We start from the raw sequence: 21,585 nt of genomic DNA, 5'->3' as shown, positions 1-21,585 counted from the left end.
GGCGGGTTTAGAGCCGGAGCGCGAGGAGGTGATCCACTGCGTAACAGCTCCTCTGAGTGTAGTGTTTTAAATGGTGTTTTGAAGGTGGATTCATTTTTCATCCTTGTCATTTAGTTTGCCAGTGGAATGAGCCAGCGGGGCGAATCTTAATATGTATAGTCTGCTGTGCCAAGGCCCTTCAGTTAGAGTCAGAATGACACATGGCAAGTACATCACCTCTCAGAGAACAGATGCAGAGGCTAAGTGATCATTATTTTTATTAGTACCATAAAATGCAATCAACAAGTCTTTACCTTGAAAGAAAGTTTTCTAAGGAAAGCATAAAGAGTTGGGTTAGAGGATTTTTAAAAACTTTCAGTGGTTTATATAGTATACTGTGATAGAGGAAACCCCTTTAAGGTTTTAGAAAGCCCAACAATTTGGTGATTAACTGCTTAATGTATTTTTATCTAATGAAATTAAAAATTATAAAATTTTTCCAGTAGGTTTTTAGATGAAACATTAACGTTGTTTTATATTTTTAAAATGAAGTGCTGGTTTGCTCTTCATCTCTCTTGTTCAGTGAAATTAAACTATATATTTTCTCAAAGTTGAAAGAAGATTTAATTCATTGTTAACATCTTACTTCCTTTTTAAAATTCCATCTTTTTGTTGACTTAAACTTAGCCATAAAGTTCCTGTGGCATTTGTGGGGACCTGGCCAGAGTGGTGGATGGGAATTGAACTTCTTGGCATGTTTCTCTCATCTGTTGGCCTTTTGGAAGGATATAGGTTGCTTTACTGCATGCTGGCCTTAATATAGGAGCCTTTGATGTTTGTGTAAGCTCATCTGGTAAACTGTGTCATTTCCTCTTCGCAGTACATTACTTGACTTCTTTTGCAGTTTTGGGAGGGACATTTTCCAGGTGTATGCAGCAAGTAAGAAAAAGTAATTAGGTGATCATAACCACAGATAGAAATTGAGAGATCAGCTTCTTATATGTAGCATATCTTAAGAGTAAATATTCTTAAATGTTTCCTAGTCAAATTTACTTTTTTTTTTCTTTTTCTTTTTGCCTGTAAATTGTGGAGTGAGAACTCTCTAAGTGCTCACTGTAGCAATTGTAGACACAAGGAAGGGTCTATTAAGTAAGCTGTCTTGAATTAGCTATTTTAAAGTAAATGAGATGTACATTTTGAGAATAGAATCTATTGCTGGTCCGTGTAAAGGACCTTTTCAAAATCACTTTCAGTTCAAAATTTGTGTATTTATTTGGTGTCAGGGTAATAATTCTTTTCATTATATAGAAAAGCACAAAGATGACAAAATTAAGATTTTAAATTTAAAGTAGAATTTATAGCAAATGTCCACCAGGTGGCACCACAAGAACGCTAAATCTTGTTACTGGGCTAATTCTGGGTGCTCCTGTACTACTTCAGAGTGTATTTATTCAGTTTGAAGTTCCTTTTTCTCCTGAGTGCTTATCTACTTAACTTTTATTCACTGTCCATTATTAGTTGAATTTTCTTTGTGGGGAAGTTTAAAATAAATAGAAAAAGAATAAGTTATTATTATTTAAGATAAGCAGAAATGAGAATGTGTCCTTGTGTGTATGTGTGCATATAAAACAGTTGACACAAAATTACAAAAATTGACCCTTAACAATTCTGTGACTATTGAGGATAACATTGTATATTAAGAGTTTAGGAGTCTGATGGGGCAGATAAAAATTTCACGATGTTGTGGGAATAGATATTTTAGAGTAGAAGGAACAGTGGGAATGATATAGATAAATACCTTACCTTATAATTAAAAATTGGAATTTCAGAAAAGTTAAGACAGATGCCTAAGGCAGTCAAAGCCCTCCAGATATTTCACAGCAATCCCAGACCTGTATTCTGAAATGAGGTTTAATTTGGTATAGAAAGCTCAGTATGAACTGCTTGTGTGCTGGTCACAGATTTGATTTGCAGAGTAGATTATGGAGCAGCATAAAAAGTTCATTAAGTAAAAATGGAAGCCAACTCATAGATCTTTGTTGTTCATGATAAGGTAACAGTACTAGGGTTGTAATTGTGATTGATGTGTTGTTTCCTGTGCTTATTCTTTTTTCTTAAACCAAATATGCAGTAAATATTCCGATGTTCTTTTTATAAAATTTCAAGGGTGAAGCAAGACATGTATCAGGAACATTATAAAAATGTGAAATGTCAGAGGAATGGCTCTTTTTAGTAACAGTTGCTATTATTGAGTGATGAGTTGGCGATCAAATAGAGGAATCTTAACTAACATCATCTTTTAGGTTTAGGTAGTCACTTAAAATCATATTTATAAAGGCTTGTTTCTTAATGGAGATTGATATTATGTCTTCTACCTCAGGGTGACCTTTGTTCTGCTAGCTAGATACCTTGCTTTGTGTGTGAAGCTTGAGTCATCGCTACTAGGAAAGGTAGAAATTCCCTTTCATTGACTATGGCAATATTTGAACCTCAGGGCTCAGTGAAAGCTATCAGCTAATAATAATGAGGCCATGTATTTTAGGCATAGTCGGCCATGAGAGACCACCTGTTGTTCTAAAGGAAACTGATCTCTTTTTGCAGAAGGTCTTCAAATACAGATTTCTGATAGCTTATAGTATAAAGATTTATTCTATGGCAACTCAACCTTTTCCCCTGGTGCCTGTCTTTCAGAGATGGTGTCCTAGACGGATTACACTACACTGCCCTACTCTGAGCAGTTCAAAGCACAGAAGGTGAGGGTAGGTAGGTGAACTGGGACGCTGTACAAACCCCTCATGTCTGTAGCTGCTTTTTAACCAGTCACCTGGGGTCCTCTAATAGCCCTGAGACTTGAATCTCTGTGATATGAACCTGGAGGCTGAACACTTTCACAGAACCTTTGACTCCCCCCCACCCCCATCCTTTCCAAAAAAGGCTTAGGTTTTTGACTTGATGGTGTTGGTAAAGGATGCACCTTTTACTCTTCTGATGGCCCAGAGGGCCCCTTTAAACATGGATTGACTTCAGGTTGGTTTGACTTTTGACAAATAGCCTCTGTATTGTCAGTTGTTGCCCTGCATTATCCACAATGTTCTTCTTACTCACTTTAACTGAGAACCTCTTTCTTGCTTGCAGCTCTTTTTATCTTACTTGTTAACTTTCTGGGTTTCAGGGAGCTAGTGTCCATTATGTGAAGCTTTATAAAAAACAGACTGAATGACAAGACCGGTGGTTTCAAGGAGTTGAGCAAGCACTGTATTAAGTAGATATATTAAAGATATAAGATGAATAAAATAGGTACTGAGTATTTGCATTCCTCTCTCTCTATCTTTGTACTCATTGTTGAGGTAGTGATGGGGAATGTTCTTCTTGAGCTGGTTGGGGAGTTCTTCAGTGAAAAGAAGGGGAGTTAGCAGTTGCTTCAGTATGGAAGAGAAACATCAGATAATACTAGGTTAGTTGCAGTGTATAGTTGAGGAAATGTGCTAGTGCTAGGCTTTCCAGGTACATTAGGGTACATCTTAAGAGGACAATGAAAGGAAGAACATAAGTAAGAAAGGAGTGTCAGGGGTTAGTCTGCTTTGTACAGATCTGTTTTTATAATCATCTCTGTCTTCTCTCAAGTTAGAAGTTTCTTGGCACTGGCTGCTGGATGATTCACATAGGTCTACGTTTTATAAATTATGTCTGTATAACATATCTTGATTTACAAACAAATCGCCAGTTTCAGCTCTTGCTGCATCTTCTTTGATATCCTTCACATACATAGCCTTAAGGACTTGTCACACACATTCAGCAAATATGATGAGTCACCTGTACTTCCAGCATACAGAGAAAAGTGCTGTTAATGTTTCGTGTACTATTCTAACCTTTTTTCCTGTTTGTGTTTTTTAATTTTATTTTTTATGTATTTTTAATTGGAGGATAATTGCTTTATAGTGTTGTGTTGGTTTCTGCTATAAAACAGTGTAAATCAGCTATAAGTATACATATATCCCCTCCCTCTTGAGCCTCCCTCCCACCCCTCTAGGTCATCATAAAGCACCGAGCTGAGTTCCCTGTGCTATACACCTGCTTCCCACGAGGCTGGCTATTTTACACATTGTAGTGTATATATATGTCAACGCTATTCTCTCAATTTGTCTCCTCTTCTCTTTACCCCACTGTGTCTACAAGTCCATTCTCTACATCTTTATCTCTATTCCTGCCCTGCAAATAGGTTCATCAGTACTATTTTTCTAGATTCCATATATATAGGCATTAATATATGACATTTGTTTTTCTCCTTCTCACTTACTTCACAATGTATGACAGGCTCTAGGTTCATACACCTCACTACAACTGACTCAAATTCATTCCTTTTTATGGGTGATTAATATTCCATTGTATATATGTGCCACAACTTGTTTATAGATTCATCTGTCAATGAACAGCTAGGTTTCTTCCACATCCTAGCTACTGTAAATAGTGCTGCTATGAACATTGGTGTGTGTTTGTTTTTTTAAACTAGAATTATAGTGTATATACTGCTTTGCAGTTTGTTGTTTTTGATTAATAAAGCATGAATACTTTAGCATTAAATATTCTCTTATAACAATTTTTGTGCTTCATCCAGCCTGGCATTTCGCATGATATACTCTGCATATAAGTTAAATAAGCAGGCTGACAATATACAACCTTGATGTACTCCTTTTCTTATTTGGACCCAGTCTGCGAAATGTCCGTGCAAAATGCCAGGCTGGATGAGGCACAAGCTGGAATCAAGATTGCTGGGAGAAATATCAATAACCTCAGATACGCAGATGACACCACCCTTATGGCAGAAAGCAAAGAAGAACTAAAGAGCCTGTTGATGAAAGTGAAAGAGAAGAGTGAAAAAGTTGGCTTAAAATTCAACGTTCAGAAAACTAAGATCATGGCATCTGGTCCCATCACTTCAAGGCGAATAGATGGGGAGACAATGGAAACAGTGACAGACTTTATTTTGGGGGGCTCCAATATCACTGCAGATGGTGACTGCAGCCATGAAATTAAAAGGCTCTTTATTCCTTGGAAGAAAAGCTATGAGCAACCTAGACAGCATATTAAAAAGCAGAGACATTTGTTTGTCAACAAAGGTCCATCTAGGCAAAGCTGTGATTTTTCCAGTAGTCATGTATGGATGTGAGAGTTGGACTGTAGAGAAAGCTGAGTGCTGAAGAATTGATGCTTTTGAATTGCGGTGTTGGAGAAGACTCTTGAGAGCCCCTTGGACTGCAAGGAAATCCAACCAGTCCATCCTAAAGGAAATCAGTCCTGAATATGCATTGGAAGGACTGATGCTGAAGCTGAAACTCCAATACTTTGGCCACCTGATGCGAAGAACTGACTCATTTAAAAAGACTGATGCTGGGAAAGATGGAAGGTGGGAGGAGAAGGGGATGACAGAGGATGAGATGGTTGGATGGCATCACCGACTCGATGGACATGAGTTTGAGCAAGCTGAGGGAGTTGGTGATGGACAGGGAGACCTGGGTGCTGCAGAGTCAGACATGAATGAATGACTGAACTGAACTGATAAAAGTATTTAATAACTCTATAATATTTTTATCATCACTTCAGTTCAGTCGCTCAGTCATGTCCGACTCTTTGCGACCCCATGAATCGCAGCATGCCAGGCCTCCCTGTCCATCACCAACTCCCAGAGTTTACCCAAACTCATGTCCATCAAGTCGGTGATGCCATCCAGCCATCTCATCCTCTGTCGTTCCCTTCTCCTTCTGCCCCCAATCCCTCCCAGCATCAGGGTCTTTTCCAGTGAGTCAACTCTTCACATGAGGTGGCCAAATTATTGGAGTTTCAGCTTCAGCATCAGTCCCTCCAATGAATACCCAGGACTGATCTCCTTTAGGATGGACTGGTTGGATCTCCTTGCAGTCCAAGGGGCTCTCAAGAGTCTTCTCCAACACCACAGTTCAAAAGCATCAATTCTTCGGTGCTCAGCCTTCTTCACAGTCCAACTCTCACATCCATACATGACCACTGGAAAAACCATAGCCTTGACTAGACGAACCTTTGTTGGCAAAATAATGTCTCTGCTTTTTAATATGCTATCTAGGTTGGTCATAACCTTCCTTCCAAGGAGTGTCTTTTAATTTCATGACTGCAGTCACCATCTGCAGTGATTTTGGAGCCCAGAAAAATAAAGTCTGACACTGTTTCCACTGTTTCCCCATCTATTTGCCATGAAGTGATGGGACCGGATGCCATGATCTTAGTTTTCTGAATGTTGAGCTTTAAGCCAACTTTTTCACTCTCCTCTTTTTCTTTCATCAAGAGGCTTTTTAGTTCCCCTTCACATTCTGCCATAAGGGTGGTGTCATCTGCATATCTGAGGTTTTTGATATTTCTCCCAGCAATCTTGATTCTAGCTTGTGCTTCTTCCAGCCCAGTGTTTCTCATGATGTACTCTGCATATAAGTTAAATAAGCAGGGTGACAATATACAGCCTTGACGTACTCCTTTTCGTGTTTGGAACCAGTCTGTTGTTCCATGTCCAGTTCTAACTGTTGCTTCCTGACCTGCATATAGGTTTCTCAGGAGGCAGGTCAGGTGGTCTGGTATTCCCATCTCTTAAAGAATTTTCCACAGTTTATTGTGATCCACACAGTCAAAGGCTTTGGCATAGTCAATAAAGCAGAAGTAGATACTTTTCTGGAACTCTCTTGCTTTTTCCGTGATCCAGTGGATGTTAGCAATTTGATCTCTGGTTCCTCTGCCTTTTCTAAAACCAGCTTGAACATCTGGAAGTTCACGGTTCACGTATTGCTGAAGCCTAGCTTGGAGAATTTTGAGCATTACTTTACTAGCATGTGAGATGAGTGCAGTTGTGCGGTAGTTTGAGCATTTTTGGCATTGCCTTTCTTTGGGATTGGAATGAAAACTGACCTTTTCCAGTCCTGTGGCCACTGCTGAGTTTTCCAAATTTGCTGGCATATTGAGTGTAGCCCTTTCACAGCATCATCTTTCAGGATTTGAAATAGCTCAACTGGAATTCCATCACCTCCACTAGCTTTGTTCGTAGTGATGCTTTCTAAGCCCACTTGACTTCACATTCCAGGATGTTTGGCTCTAGGTCAGTGATCACACCATCGTGATTATCTTGGTCGTGAAGCTCTTTTTTGTACAGTTCTTCTGTGTATTCTTGCCACCTCTTCTTAATATCTTCTGCTTCTGTTAGGTCCATGCCATTTCTGTCCTTTTTCGAGCCCATCTTTGCATGAAATGCTCCCTTGGTATCTCTAATTTTCTTGAGGAGATCTCTAGTCTTTCCCATTCTGTTGTTTTCTTCGATTTCTTTGCATTGATACCTGAGGAAGGCTTTCTTATCTCTTCTTGCTATTCTTGGAACTCTACATTCAGATGCTTGTATCTTTCCTATTGTCCTTTGCTTTTTGCTTCTCTTCTTTTCACAGCTATTTGTAAGGCCTCCTCATAGGATATACCATATTCTCCAATTGTTAGGAATTTGTTATTTCAATTGCACTAGTTTTTGTGATGAATATTCTTACGTGTCAGTCTTTTTTTCCCTACATTTCTGATTGTTTCTGGTATATATTGCTAAATTTCTGGATTAAAGATATAAGCATTTTTGCATCTGACGTATATTTTAAAATTGCCCTCCATACACCAGAAGAAGTAGTGTTGTTTCCTTTGCTTCTCTTGCTTAGGCTAAAAAGTTTCTCTTCCTAACCGGCTAGTTCTTATTTGTTTGCTTATTTTGAAACATTTCTCATTTAGAATTAGGTAGGATTTGAAGAGGGAACAATTTGTATAGAGCTTTTGTTTATTACTTTATTTTACTCTCTGACTTTTCCCTAGGTGTTTTTATGATCTTACTTTTCTGATCTAGTTTCATGTAATCATGATTCTTTGCTAATAAAATAAGGTTGGAAGAGTGAGAGGAAATATGACTATGTGACTAGATTTTTATGGTCAGAAGCCAAGAAACTGAGTACACATAACTGTACCCTCTTGCCCTTTGGTATTATTGTTCTTGTTAGAAAGGAAAATCAAGCAAAGCATGAAGCAGTATGATGTGATAGATGATGTAGAGGTTATAGTGACAAGACATCAGAGAGCAGACAAAAGATCTGTAGCAACATTTCCTTTCATTTGTGATTAGCTGTATAAACCACAGCATTCTTTTCTTTGTTTATTAATTTCGGATGACCAGGTTATACAGTGATAACCATTTGAAGAAGTAAATTTGTATTGAATATAGAAAATAGTTAAAATTATTTTTTAAAAATCTTGGAAAGTTTATGTATTTCTCAGAGCAGTGCATAAATTTGTAGATGGCTATAAAGAGATTTTGATTTTAAGTGCTGTCTATGCAGTTGAAATGTGGTGAATTGAAGAGATTTCCACTAGATCCAGTGAATTTCATCTGATATCGTGGCTTTAATGAAGTCTCTTGCTTTCAGGGAACAAAATTAGTATTTCATGGGCATTCCAAGGATTTGTGGGGGAAAAAAGTGCCAAACCCTGAAAACAGGATATATTGACAGAGTGCCAAAATAGTGTCTAAAGTTGATTTGAAATTAGAGCTTAGCTGCCAGTAAATGTTTTTATCCCAACTTACTTTATTCGGTATGAAGTAAGCAATTTGATGAGATGGTTGGATGGCATCACCGACTCAATGGACATGAGTTTAAGTAAACTCCAGGAGTTGGTGATGGACAGGGAGGCCTGGCGTACTGTAGACCATGGGGTTGCGAAGAGTCAGACACGACTGAGCGACTGAACTGAACTGAAGCAATTTGAGTCTATAATAGGGGTTGACAGACTGTGGCCCATGGGCCAAGTCTGTCCTTCCACCTGTTTTTATATGACCCACCCTATAAGCTAAGAATGGTTTTTACATTTTTACACTTAGCATTTTATTTTGAATTTCAGAAAAGCCTTTTTTTTTTTTTTTTCCAGCTGTGGTATTTCTGGGTTAATATTACTTTTTTTTGTTGTTGTTGTGTGGCATGTGAACATTGTTCGGCATTCAGAGCTCAGCCCCCATCTGAGCAGCTTTGAGGGACACAGGCGCACTTGGACGTGTGGGTGTTGTCTGTGGCTGCTTCCCTGTGACAGCAGCAGCGTTGACTAGTTGTGACTGGGATTGTGTGGCCGAGAAAGCCTAAGATATTCACCCTGTGGCCCTCAGAAAAACAGTTTGCTGACCCCTGATCTGGAACTGTTCACTCAGATCCACCTTTGATTTTGACTTAGTGTGTGATGCTGGGGAGATCATTTTCTTCTTTATGTATTACGTTGGCCAGAAAGTTTGTTCGAGTTATGGAAAAACCTGAATGAACTTTTTGGCCAACCCAGTATTTTCCTTCCTGAGAAACGTGGCAGTCAGTATGTATTCAGTGATGATGCAGATCACATAGTTGTTCCAAAACCTAAGTTTTGCCTAACCCTGTTGTGAATCTTATTTAATGATACAAGTCAGTGGCGTTTAAAGTATAGTTTTCAGATCTCTGGGTATTCATTGCTGAGATCTTTTCAGGGACTCTCCAAGGCAGAAACTATTTTTTATAATAATCTAGGAAGTTATTTTCTGTTTCTACTTTGCTGACGTTTGTACTGATGATCCAAAAGCAGAGGTGGGTAAAACTGCTGTACTTGAGCATGAATCAGGACAGTGCTATGAGACTGTGACAGTATTCGTTGCACATCCTTACAGTAATACCAATGCTTACTTCACCTAGGAGGTCCTTGATAAAGCAGTAAAAACAGTTAATTTTACTGAAATCTCAACCCTTGGATATATGTCTTTTATATGCTATTATGTGAGATGAAATGAAAATGAAGAACACGTTACATAATGAACTGCCCTGGTTGTCTTGGAAAAAGGCACCTTTGCAGTTATTTGAACCGTAAACTAGCCACTCTTTTCCTGGGACCCCATTTTTGCTTGAAAGAATGATTGACAGACAACTCATTGTTCATTTTAAATGAAAAAAGGAAGCTTGTACTTCAAGGAAAACAGTTAACAGTATGTGTTGCCAGATAGTGATGATATTCTAGTTCTCAACACCAAAACAGAATTTTGGAGAACCTGTATCAGCCACTTTGAGCCTAACAGTTTTACAATATGTAAACAATTTTCTGACGAGCTTGGTGGTGATAGCAAATATGATTTTCTTGGAGATATTGTAATGATGAAATTTATCACCATTTGGAGGCTCCATGTAACTCAGGAAACTAATATTTTCAAAATGACCAGAGTGTGATGTTATAGACTCATACATGATAAAAGATCCATTCAGTGTGTGAGACAGACCCATAGATTTGAACGTAACAGAAACAGAAATTACACTGATAGAAATTTATATTCCACATGTAAACTAACCTTTAAGAAACTATTACTTGTTAAGTTTTGTTGTAGTATCAAAAAAACGATAGCTATAGTTATTTGAAAAGGCTGTTAAAATACTCACCCCATTTTCAGTTACTTACCAATGTGACATTTTCTTCAACTCTTTTAACCAGAACGACATTCAACAGATTGAGTGCAGAATTATGGCCATCTTCTGTTAACAAGATTTGCAAATATGTAAAACAATGGTACTTCTTAATTATTTTTATAAAAATTATGTTAACATATAATGGACTTTAAGTGTTTAAAAATTCAGTCTATTTTTAAAATACCAAGATCAGTAAATATTTACAGATGTAATCCATATAAACAAAAGCTCTTTGAGGTCCTTAATCATTTTTAAGAATGTACAAGTAGAGCAGGTTTAGTAACGGTTATTGTAGTTCAAGATTGTGTATCATGAAGTCAGTTATATGAAATGGAAGAAGTGATTTTCATTGAGTAAATGTTCAGTAGCATTCTCTATTCATTTTCTGTCAGAAAACTAAGATGCAAATACTGACCAAAGCTTTTGCCAAAAGCTTGTGGAAGAGGCTGAAACATGAATTTCAAAAAATTCGGTTAAAAAAGTGCTGCATGGCATACATTTTCCAGATATGGATGGTTACTTAAAAGCACATCTCTGAGGATACATTATATTATGTATAGTAAAATTATTATTATGTAATTGCTATAAAAGTTATAATTTAATCTTAGCCTATTATGTGCATTAGCTCTTTTTCTCATTTAAAGCCTTGCATAATAAGTTTTATTATTAAGTAACTTGTGGTTGGTCACACAGTAAGTTTTAAGAGCTGGGATTCAGGCACTTCTCTTTTCTATTCTAAAGCGCTTATTCTTTTCCTTTTATCATAATTCTGTTGTTCACAGAAGCTGTGTATATAAGCATCAACCTTCTGTAAATACAAGATCCTGTGGTAAAGGCTTGTAACAACAGGGCTAGATAAAGACTTGTCTTCAGTTTTAGTTTGATGGTTAAGGCAGGAGATTGTCTTCCAGAACTGTGGGGAGATAGTACAAAAATGAATGAACTAAGCTGAAACAAATTGCTAGACACTGACTTCCATCAGTAAATTGCAATCTTCCTGATTGACATGGGTAATATGAAAAAATGTTACGTCAGTGTGATTTGTATTCTTTTGGCCGATTCTCAGTTTAATATCTGTTCACTATTGTGATCATATTTCTAGGTTTCTCCAGCGACAGTGACCTGGTATCTCTTACTGTTGATGTGGATTCTCTTGCTGAGCTGGATGATGGAATGGCTTCCAATCAGAATTCTCCCATCAGGACTTTTGGTCCCAATCTTTCTTCGGATTCTTCAGTGCTAGGGACTGTTTTTTCTGACAGTGAACAGAACAAAACAGAAGAAGAACGGGAAAGTCGTAGCCTTTTTCCCAGCAGTTTAAAATCCAAGCTTGGCAAGAGAGATTATTTGGAGAAAGCAGGAGAATTAATAAAGCTGGCTTTAAAAAAGGAAGAAGAAGATGACTATGAAGCTGCCTCTGATTTTTATAGGAAGGGAGTTGATTTGCTCCTGGAAGGTGTTCAAGGTACAATTTTATCTGTATTATTATATTTTGGCATGTTCTTTTGTTGATATTTGGGGGAAAATACACACACACACACACATACGTACTTGTATATATAGCAATTTCTTATGTATAATCTTGTGTAAAAACAAGACTGAAAAAAAGAAATTACTGGAGATTAAATTACCTAAATATGGTAATTTAACTTTTAATTACGTGGTGGAAGACAGTATACTTAAGTCTCTGCTTTGATCAATTAATCAACACAAACAGAATTTTTAAAAATCAAGCTTCTAAGTCCCTTGTTTGAATAATATATATATATATTTTTTTCCTGCCATGTTCACCTGATTCTGTCAGGAGTATTCCCAGAGATTCTTTAGTACATTCACTCTTGATGGCCTGAAGAGGCGAGATGAAATGGGCTGTTAAACTGAGATCGTAAAGGGTTCTTGGATTTGCTTGCTATTCTGTTTGTGTTAGTTGTGATAAATTCTCAGCCAATTAATGGGGGTGATACAGGACATGGAGAGCTGAATGCTGCTAAATGTCTGTAAGTAGAATTTAGCCTGTTATTTATTTTTAAGCATCAGTTTTTCATCATTTGCCTTTCTCTTAGGGAAGCAGATTGAAGCATACTGCGATTCGTAATCTGACGTCCCGGACACAATGGTCAAAGGTTAATAGGACCTTCTTCCAGTGGTTTTCTTTCAGGAAAATCATCGTTGTTGTTGTTATTCTGTGGTCTTTGACTTGTCAGTACTGTTTAGATTATCACAGTCTCCTGGATTACTAACAGTTTTTGTTTTTTAACTGCAGTACTTCTGCCCTCACTATGCTTGGTGTACTGTGGTCAGAAGCCTCTCTTTACTCTTCCTCCAGTATAAACTTTCCGTCTTCTAGTATGAGTGATGTAAAAATGGATACTTGGCCATAAGGAGTGGAAGAAGGACTGTGTGTAGTGGCATCCTAACAACTTCTTAACTAGGATTTTGGTGAATTTTCTTGGTTTTAGCTTTCACACTCCCACAGCTATCTAAGACCACCAGTCCCTGAAATTTTGGAGAGATTTACATTGCTCTGTTAGTAAGGCAGCTTCCTTGAGTTGATCAAACAGTAACCACTTATTCATCTACTTTTTAACTTCTAAAATTTTGTTGCTGCTGTTTTCTTTCTTTTTGTTCTTGAAGGGTTTTGCCTTAAAAATAATTTCTTTTACTGCCACATTAATGGAACTTCAGGAGGGAGCATCTCTTATGATTTGATTGATATATCATTTTGATATAAATTTTGTTTTTCAGGTAGTTTCATTGTCTTTTGGGTTTTTTGTCTGCTAGTGGAACATTCCAATCTTAATGACTTACTCATTTTTCTTCTTTGTCTTAATTCTCATTTGGAGTTTGAAAATGGGGATGAGTTGCAAACAGTTAGATTTAATGTTACCCCCTTTTTTTTCTATGTAATTTTGTGCTAAAACACAAAATTGACATATATAAAACATATCAGTGTGTTACTTTTCTGTTTTAAAGTTATTAGTATTTAAACCTTAGAACACTTCATAATGTTACCACTTGATGGCACCAGAAAAATAAAAATCTTTTCTTCAAAATGAGAATTGTGGATACATATCAGCAAATACCAAAAAATAATATTGTTTCATTTGTTTCATTATTTCATAATAATAATGTTGTTATTTGTGATTATGGTGGTGAGTTATTTCTCCACTGCAACTTGATACCAAACCTACTGGTTCAGTTCAGTTCAGTTCAGTCGCTCAGTCGTGTCTGACTCTTGCGACCCCATGAACCGCAGCACGCCAGGCCTCCCTGTCCATCACCAACTCCCGGAGTCCACTCAAACCCATGTCCATCGAGTCAGTGATGCCATCCAACCATCTCATCCTCTGTCGTCCACTGATCTCCATTAGCATATTGGACACATACCGACCTGGGGAGTTCCTCTTTCAGTGTCCTGTCTTTTTGCCTTTTCATACTGTTCATGGGGTTCTCAAGGCAAGAATACTGAAGTGGTTTGCTGTTCCCTTCTCCAGTGGACCACATTCTGTCAGACCTCTCCACCATGACCCGTCCGTCTTGGGTGGCCCCACAGGGCATGGCTTAGTTTCATTGAGTTAGACAAGGCTGTGGTCCATGTGATCAGATTGGCTAGTTGTAAACCTACTAGACCTCTGTCTTAAGGAATGTTACAATTTAAACATACTTTTTTCTATTTAGCTTACCACATTTCTGAAACTGCAATCTCTATTTCTGCCTGGATTAGTTTTTGTGGTTAATATGCCATCAAGTCTAAAAAGTTATAGTCAACTAATTTTTTTTAGCCTTCTATTGTTTATCCATAATGTGATCAATTTAATTCATACAAACCGTGGTGACCATAGTCACAATTCTAACTTTTAACCAAAATGTATAATAATGTCTGTTTCAGGCACATGGTTATACATTTAACATGTTATATGTTTAAATGTTATACATGTTTAAATGTAACATTAGGGCAGTGTTTCTAGTCTGTGGATTCTGTTTAGAAATATACCAGTCACCACACATGGACATTATTTTTGAAAAATGTTTTCCCCAGTTTTACGGAGGTATAATTGACATATGACATCATAATGATTTGATATATGCATATATTGTGAAATGATTACTGCAGTAAGTTTAGTTAACACACATCACTTTACATAGTTATATATTTTTTTCTAGTAATAAGAACTTTAAAGTTATTCTTTTAGCAGCTTTCAAATATACAATATAGTAACGTTAACTGTAGTCACCATATTGTATGTTGTCATTGTTCAGTTGCTAAGTCGTGTCCGACTTTTTGTGACCCCATCGACTGTAGCCCTCCAGGCTCCTCTGTCCGTGGGACTTCCCAGGCAAGAATACTGGAGTGGGTTGCCATTCCCTTCTCCAGGGAATCTTCTTGACCCAGGGATTGAACTGGAGTCTCTGACATTGGCAGGCGGGTTTTTTTTTTTTTAACCACTGACCCACCTAGGAAGCCCATGTTGTATGTTTTATCCCCCAAATTTATTAATCTTATAAGTGAAAGTTTGCATTTTTTGACCACCTTCACCACTTGCCTCTGGCAACCACCAGTCTGTTCTATTTCTTTGTTTGGTTCTATTTAGATTCCACATATAAGTGAGATCATATGGTAGTTGTCTTTCTCTGACTTAATTTCACTTAGCATAGTGCCCTGAAGAATTTATTTTTTATGGTTGAATGATATTCTGCTGTATATTATTCACTATCTATCATAAAATATATTTTTTATGGTTGTATAATATTCCACCACACTATCAGTTCATCTGTTGATGGACACGGGTTGATTCATGTCTTGGCTGTTGTGAATAATTCTGCAGTGAACATGGACATGTAAATATATCTTTGAGATAATGATTTGTTTCTTTTGAATATATACCTGAAAATGGAATTGCTCAATCATATGGTAGTTCTATTTTTAATTTTTCCTCCATACCAGTTTTTGTAGGGGCTGCACCAATTTACATTCCTACCAACAGTGTATGAGGATTCCCTTTTTTTCACATCCCTGTCAACATTTGTTATGTATTGTATTTCTGATGATAGCATAGCCATTCTGACAGGTGTGAGGTGATACCTCATTGTGGTTTTGATTTGGGTTTCCCTTATGATGACTGATGTTAAGTACCTTTTCATATACCTTTTAAGCATTTGTATGTCTACTTTGGGAAAATGTCTGTTCACTTCCTCTGCCCATTTTTTAATCTGGTTGATTTTTTTCCTTTTGAGTTATGACAATTCTATATGTATTTTGGATATTAACTTTAAAAACATTTTATAGTGACACTACAGCTTCATTGCTGTGCCTGGGCTTTCTGTGGTTGTGGCGAGTGGGGACTTCTCCCTCCTTGTGGTGCCTGGGCTTCTCACTGCAGTGGCTTCTTTTGTGGCAGGGCATGGGCTTCAGTAGTTGCAGCTTGCAGGCTCTCGAGCATGGCTCAGTAGTTGAGGTGCATGGGCTTTGTTGACCTGTGGCGTATGGGATCTTTCTGGCCAGGGGTCAAACCCATGTGCCCTGCATTGTCAGGCAGATTCTTAACCATGGGACGACCAGGGAAGCCCCTGGATATTATCTTCTTATCAGGTATATAATTTGCAAATATTTCTCCCATTGGTATATTGCCTTTTGACTTTAAAAATTTTTTTTTTAATTGAAGGATAATTGTTTTACAGAATTTTGTTGTTTTCTGTCAAACCTCAACATGAATCAGCCATAGGTATACCTATATCCCCTCCCTTGTGAACCTCCTTTCCATCTCCCTCCCCATCCCACCTCTCTAGGTTGATATAGAGCCCCTGTTTGAGTTTCCTGAGACATACAGCAAATTCCTGTTGGCTATTTATTTTACATATGGTAATATAACTTTCCATGTTACTCTCAACATACATCTTACCCTCTCTTTCCCTCTCCCCATGTCCATAAGTCTGTTCTCTATGTCTGTTTCTCCATTGCTGCCTGCAAATAAATTCTTCAGTACCATTTTTCTAGGTTCTGTGTACATGCGTTAGTATATGATATTTCTCTTTCTGACTTACTTCACTCTGTATAATAGGTTCTAGGTTCATCCACCTCATTAGAACTGACTCAAATGCATTCATTTTTTATGGCCGAGTAATACTCCATTGTGTATGTGTGCCACAATTTCTTTATCCATTCATCTGTTGATGGACATCTAGATTGCTTCCGTGTTCTAGCTATTGTAAATAGTGCTGCAATGAACAATGGGATACATGTGTCTTTTTCAGTTTTGGTTTCCTCAGGGTAGATGCCTAGGAGTAGGATTGCTGGGTCATATGGTGGTTTTATTCCTAGTTTTTTAAGGAATCTCCATACTGTCTTTCATAGTGGCTGTATCAATTTATATTCCCACCAACACTGCAAGAGCGTTCCCTTTTCTCCACACTCTCTCCAGCATTTATTGTTTGTAGACTTTTTGGTGATGGCCATTCTGACCAGTGAGGTGATATCTCATTGTAGTTTTGATTTGTATTTCTCTAATAATGAGTGATGTTGAGCATCTTTTCATGTGTTTGTTAGCCATCTGTATGTCTTCTTTGGAAAATGTCTGTTTAGGTCTTTTCCCCACTTTTGGACTGGGTTGTTTGTTTTTCTAGTATTGAGTTCTATGAGCTGCTTGTATATTTTGGAAATTAATCCTTTGTCCATTGTTTCATTTGCTATTATTTTCTCCCGTTCTGAGGGTTGTCTTTTCACCTTGCTTATAGTTTCCTTTGCTGTGCAAAAGCTTTTACGTTTAATCAGGTCCCACTTGTTTACTTTTGTTTTTATTTTCCTTACTTTAGGAGGTGGATAATAGAAGATCTTGCTTTGATTTATGTCATTGAGTGTTCTGCCTGTTTTCCTCTAAGAGGTCTATAGTTTCTGGTGTTACATTTAGGTCTTTAATCCATTTTGAGTTTATCTTTGTGTATGGTGTTAGGAAGTGTTCTAATTTCATTCTTTTACATGGAGCTGTCCAGTTTTCCCATCACCATTTATTGAAGAGACTGACTTTGCCCCATTGTATATTCTTGCCTCCTTTGTCAAAAATAAGGTACCCATAGGTGCATGGGTTTATTTCTAGGCTTTTCTATCTTGTTCCAGTGGTCTATATTTCTGTTTTTGTGCCAGTACCATACTGTCTTGATGACTGTAGCTTTGTGGTATAGTCTGAAGTCAGGAAGGTTGATTCCTGCAGCTCCATTCTTCTTTCTCAAGACTCCTTTGGCTATTTGGAGTCTTTTGTGTTTCCATTTGAGTTGTGAAATTTTTTGTTCTAGTTCTGTGAAAAATGCCATTGGTAATTTGATAGGGATTGCATTCAATCTGTAGACTGTATTTGGTAATATAGTTATTTTTACAATATTGATTCTTCCTACCCAAGAACATGGAATATCTCTCCATCTGTTTATGCCATCTTTGATTTCTTTCATCAGTGTCTTATAATTTTCTGTGTACAGTTCTTTTGTCTCCTTAGGTAAGTTTATTCCTAGATATTTTATTCTTTTTGTTGCAACGGTGAATGGGATTGATTCCTTAATTTCTCTTTCTGATTTTTCACTGGTAGTCTATAGAAATGCAAGTGTTTTCTGTGTATTGATTTTGTATCTTGTGACTTTGCTATATTCACTAATTAGCTCTAGTAATTTTCTTTTATTATCTTTAGGATTTTCTATGTACAGTATCATGTCATCTGCAAACAGTGAGAGCTTTACTTCTTCTTTTCTGATCTGGATTCCTTTTATTTCTTTTTCTTCTCTGATTGCTGTAACTAGGACTGCCAAAACTGTGTTGAATAATAGTGGTAAAAGTGGTGACCGTTGTCTTCTTCCTGATTTTCAGGGGAGTGCTTTCAGTTTTTCACCATTGAGCATAATGTTTGCTGTAGGCTTATCATATATGGCCTTTACTATGTTGAGATAGGTTCCCTCTGTGCCCATTTTTTGTAACATTTTAATCATAAATGGGTGTGAATTTTGTCAAAGGCTTTCTCTGCATCTATTGAGATTATCATATGGTTTTTATCTTTCAATTTGTTGATACGGTGTATCATATTGATTGATTTGTGTATATTGAAGAATCTTTGCATCCCTGGAAAAAACCCAACTTGATCATGGTGTATGAGCTTTTTGATATGTTGCTGAATGCTGTTTGCTAAAATTTTGTTGACGATTTTTGCATCTATGTTCATCAGTGATATTGGCCTGTAGTTTTCTGTTTTTGTGTTGTCTTTGTCTGTTTTTGGTAGCAGGGTGGTGGCGACCTTGTAGAATGTTTGGAAGTGTTCTCTCTGCAGTTTTTTGGAAGAGTTTTAGAAGGATAGGCATTAGCTCTTCTCTAAATGTTTAATAGAGTTCTCTTGTGAAGCCATTTGATCCTAAAATGCTTTAAACTTTTTATTTTTTATTGGGTATAGCTGATTAACAATGTTATGATAGTTTCAGGCGATCAGCAAAAGGACTCAGCCATTCTGAGTATGTATCCATTTGCCCCCAAACTCATGTCCCATCCAGGCTGCCACATAAATAACATTGAGCAGAGTTCCATGTGCTACACAGTAGGTCCTTGTTAATTATCCATTTAAAATAAAGCAATATACACACGTCAATCCCAAACCCAACTGTCCTTCCCCTTCTGGTTTCTCTTTTGATTTTGTTGATGGGTTCCTTTGCTCTGCAGAAGAAGGTTTTTAGTTTGAGGTAGTCCCACTTGTTTATTTTTGGTTTTGTTGCCATTTCTTTTGGTTTCAAGTCCAAAAACTATTACCAAGACATGTCGTGGAATTTACCCTCCATGTTTTCTTCTAGGAATTTCACGGTCTCAAGTCTTACATTCAAGTTTGTAATCCATTTTGCGTTTATTTTTGTGTATGGTGTGAGATAGGGGTCCAGTTTTACTCTGTTAAAAGTGACTGCCCAGCTTTCCCAGCACCATTTATTGTGCATATTCTTTTCCTATTGAATATTCTTAGTTCCTTTGTTGAAAATTAGTTAACCATGCATGTATGGTTTTATTTCTGGACTATCTATTTGGTTCCATTAACGTTTATGTCTTTTTAATGTGAATACCGTACTATTTGATTACTATAGCTTTATAATATAGTTTGAAATTAAGAAATGTGAGACCTCCAGCTTTTTTCCTCTTTCTTAAGATTACTATGCCTGTTCAGTCTTCTGAGGTTCTGTATAAATTTTAGAATTGTTTTTTCTGCTTTTTGAAATTTTGATAGAGATTGCTTTAAATCATGGGTCACTTTGAGGAGTATGGACATTTTAACATTATTAATTCTCCCAGTTCATGAGCTTGGAATATCTTTCATCATTCTCTTCAGTTTCTTTCATCAGTTGTTTGTCGGTTTTAGTATACTTATGTTTCACCTCCCCAGTTAAATTTATTCCTAGGGTTTTTTTTTTTTTTTTTAATGCAGTTTTAAGTGGGGTTGCTCTCCTAATTTATCTTTCTAATACTTTGTTGCTAGTGTGTAGAAACACACTGATTTTTGTGTACTGATTTTGTATCTTGCACTTTTACTGAATTTATTAGTTTAACAGTTTTGGGGGGAATCTAGGATTTTATGTATCTATCATCATGTGGTCTGTAAAAAGACACAGTCTTACTTCTTCCTTTTGATTTGGATGTTGTCCTTCCCCCATCCCCCTTTTCCCTTGCCTGATTACTCTGGCTAGGACTTCCAGTACTGTGTTGAATAAAGTGGCAAAAGTAGGCACCCTTGTTTTGTTCCTGATCTTAGAGGAAAACCTTTCAACTTATTACTGTTGACTGAAGTTGAGTATAAAGACTTTGTTCTTTTGTTTGTGGGGAAACTGGAGGCTCTCGCTTGTGAACTAACTTAACATTTAGGAGCAGAAGAGATGTTTTCGTGGAGAAAAACTGTTATTGTGGCATCATTATAACTAGTTATACCAATGAGTCATTTTAGTTTAACTCTTTCTGTGAGAATTGTTATCTGTGACCTTGGATTGGATTGGCATGCTTTAAAATAAAATAACTATTTCTGGATATCTGATAATCCAGAGAAATAATCTTTCAGAGCTAAGTAAGAATACTTTATACAGGGGTTCTTATGAGTTGACAAGTTTTGTTATTTTGCATACTAACTATTCAGCTTAACTAACTATGCTTTCTAAAGGAATTTGTCTAGGTTGTTTGTAGATCTTATAAAGATGGCTTGATGTTTTTCTTACTTAACTGGTGTTTGCACAGCTGAGACTAGATACAGAACACAATAGCAGCAGTTCTCTTGCCCATCCAACAAAGAAAAAGCATACACTGAGTGGTAACTTTGAACTTTCCTTTTGAATCCAACAGTTATTTCCTTCGTCTGGAAATGGCTCTTGAAATTAGGGTCCCTCTACACTTCTAAGTCCTCAGGTTTTTCTGGATTTAAGAGAGAAAATGCAAAAAGTCAAGATTGAAGGAATCAAATTGACTCTTTGAAGAGAATGTTTCAGAATTTCTCATTTCTGTCTCTATAACCTTTCATTTCTGCCTTATTTATGTTTTTCTGCAAGTGACTGATATGATTAATCTGTATTCTTAGTGTGGGCTTATTGGAATAATTGAGATAATGTGGAGTGGCAAATGGATGATATAAAGGTATTCATGAAATATTTAAATAATAATTTATTATTGATTACATGTCTGTCACTGTACAACGGGTTTTTCTTAATGTTATTTTTAGCAAACCTATATACTATGAGCTATGGCTAGTCACACTGGGCTTTTTCTAAGGACACCAAAATTTAGAGGGTGCAAACATTCACTATAATGATTCTAAAAGCTTGGCACCTAGTTAGCAAGAATAATTATTTAAAAGAGGAAGCTACCAGATGGCGAGCATTGTTAGTAACACCCATCTGTGGGCTACATTATGAATTACAGAATTGATTTGAGAGCTGGTTTTGTTCAGTTTGTTCTAGGTGCCAACATTGCTGGTTTATTGTATTTGTAAGGTGGTTACTGGAATCCCCATTTTACAGATGGAGAAAACTAGTTCAGTCGCCAAGTCACGTCCAACTCTTCATGACCCCATGGACTGCAGGACGCCAGGCTTCCCTGTCCCTTGTCATCTCC

At 37.0% G+C, this 21,585-nt stretch overlaps 1 protein-coding gene across 7 annotated transcripts in view; it reads left to right on the top strand.

The window, feature by feature from the left end:
* The window catches only part of RPS6KC1 (ribosomal protein S6 kinase C1), a 204,089-nt gene that overhangs the window by 65,159 nt on the left and 117,345 nt on the right, over positions 1-21,585 (top strand). For 6 of the 7 annotated variants that reach the window (NM_001193022.2, XM_005217371.5, XM_059875428.1 and 3 more), the window contains one exon: positions 11,587-11,949. In NM_001193022.2, coding sequence (NP_001179951.1) covers positions 11,587-11,949 — 363 coding nt within the window. Of the gene's footprint in view, positions 1-2,707; positions 2,733-11,586; positions 11,950-21,585 lie in introns of those variants that run through there. The other variant, XM_059875431.1, reaches the window with a different exon arrangement.

Source organism: Bos taurus, chromosome 16 (assembly GCF_002263795.3).
Source record: "Bos taurus isolate L1 Dominette 01449 registration number 42190680 breed Hereford chromosome 16, ARS-UCD2.0, whole genome shotgun sequence".
Taxonomy (NCBI): domain Eukaryota; kingdom Metazoa; phylum Chordata; class Mammalia; order Artiodactyla; family Bovidae; genus Bos; species Bos taurus.
This window is presented reverse-complemented; position numbering and strand designations above follow the sequence as displayed.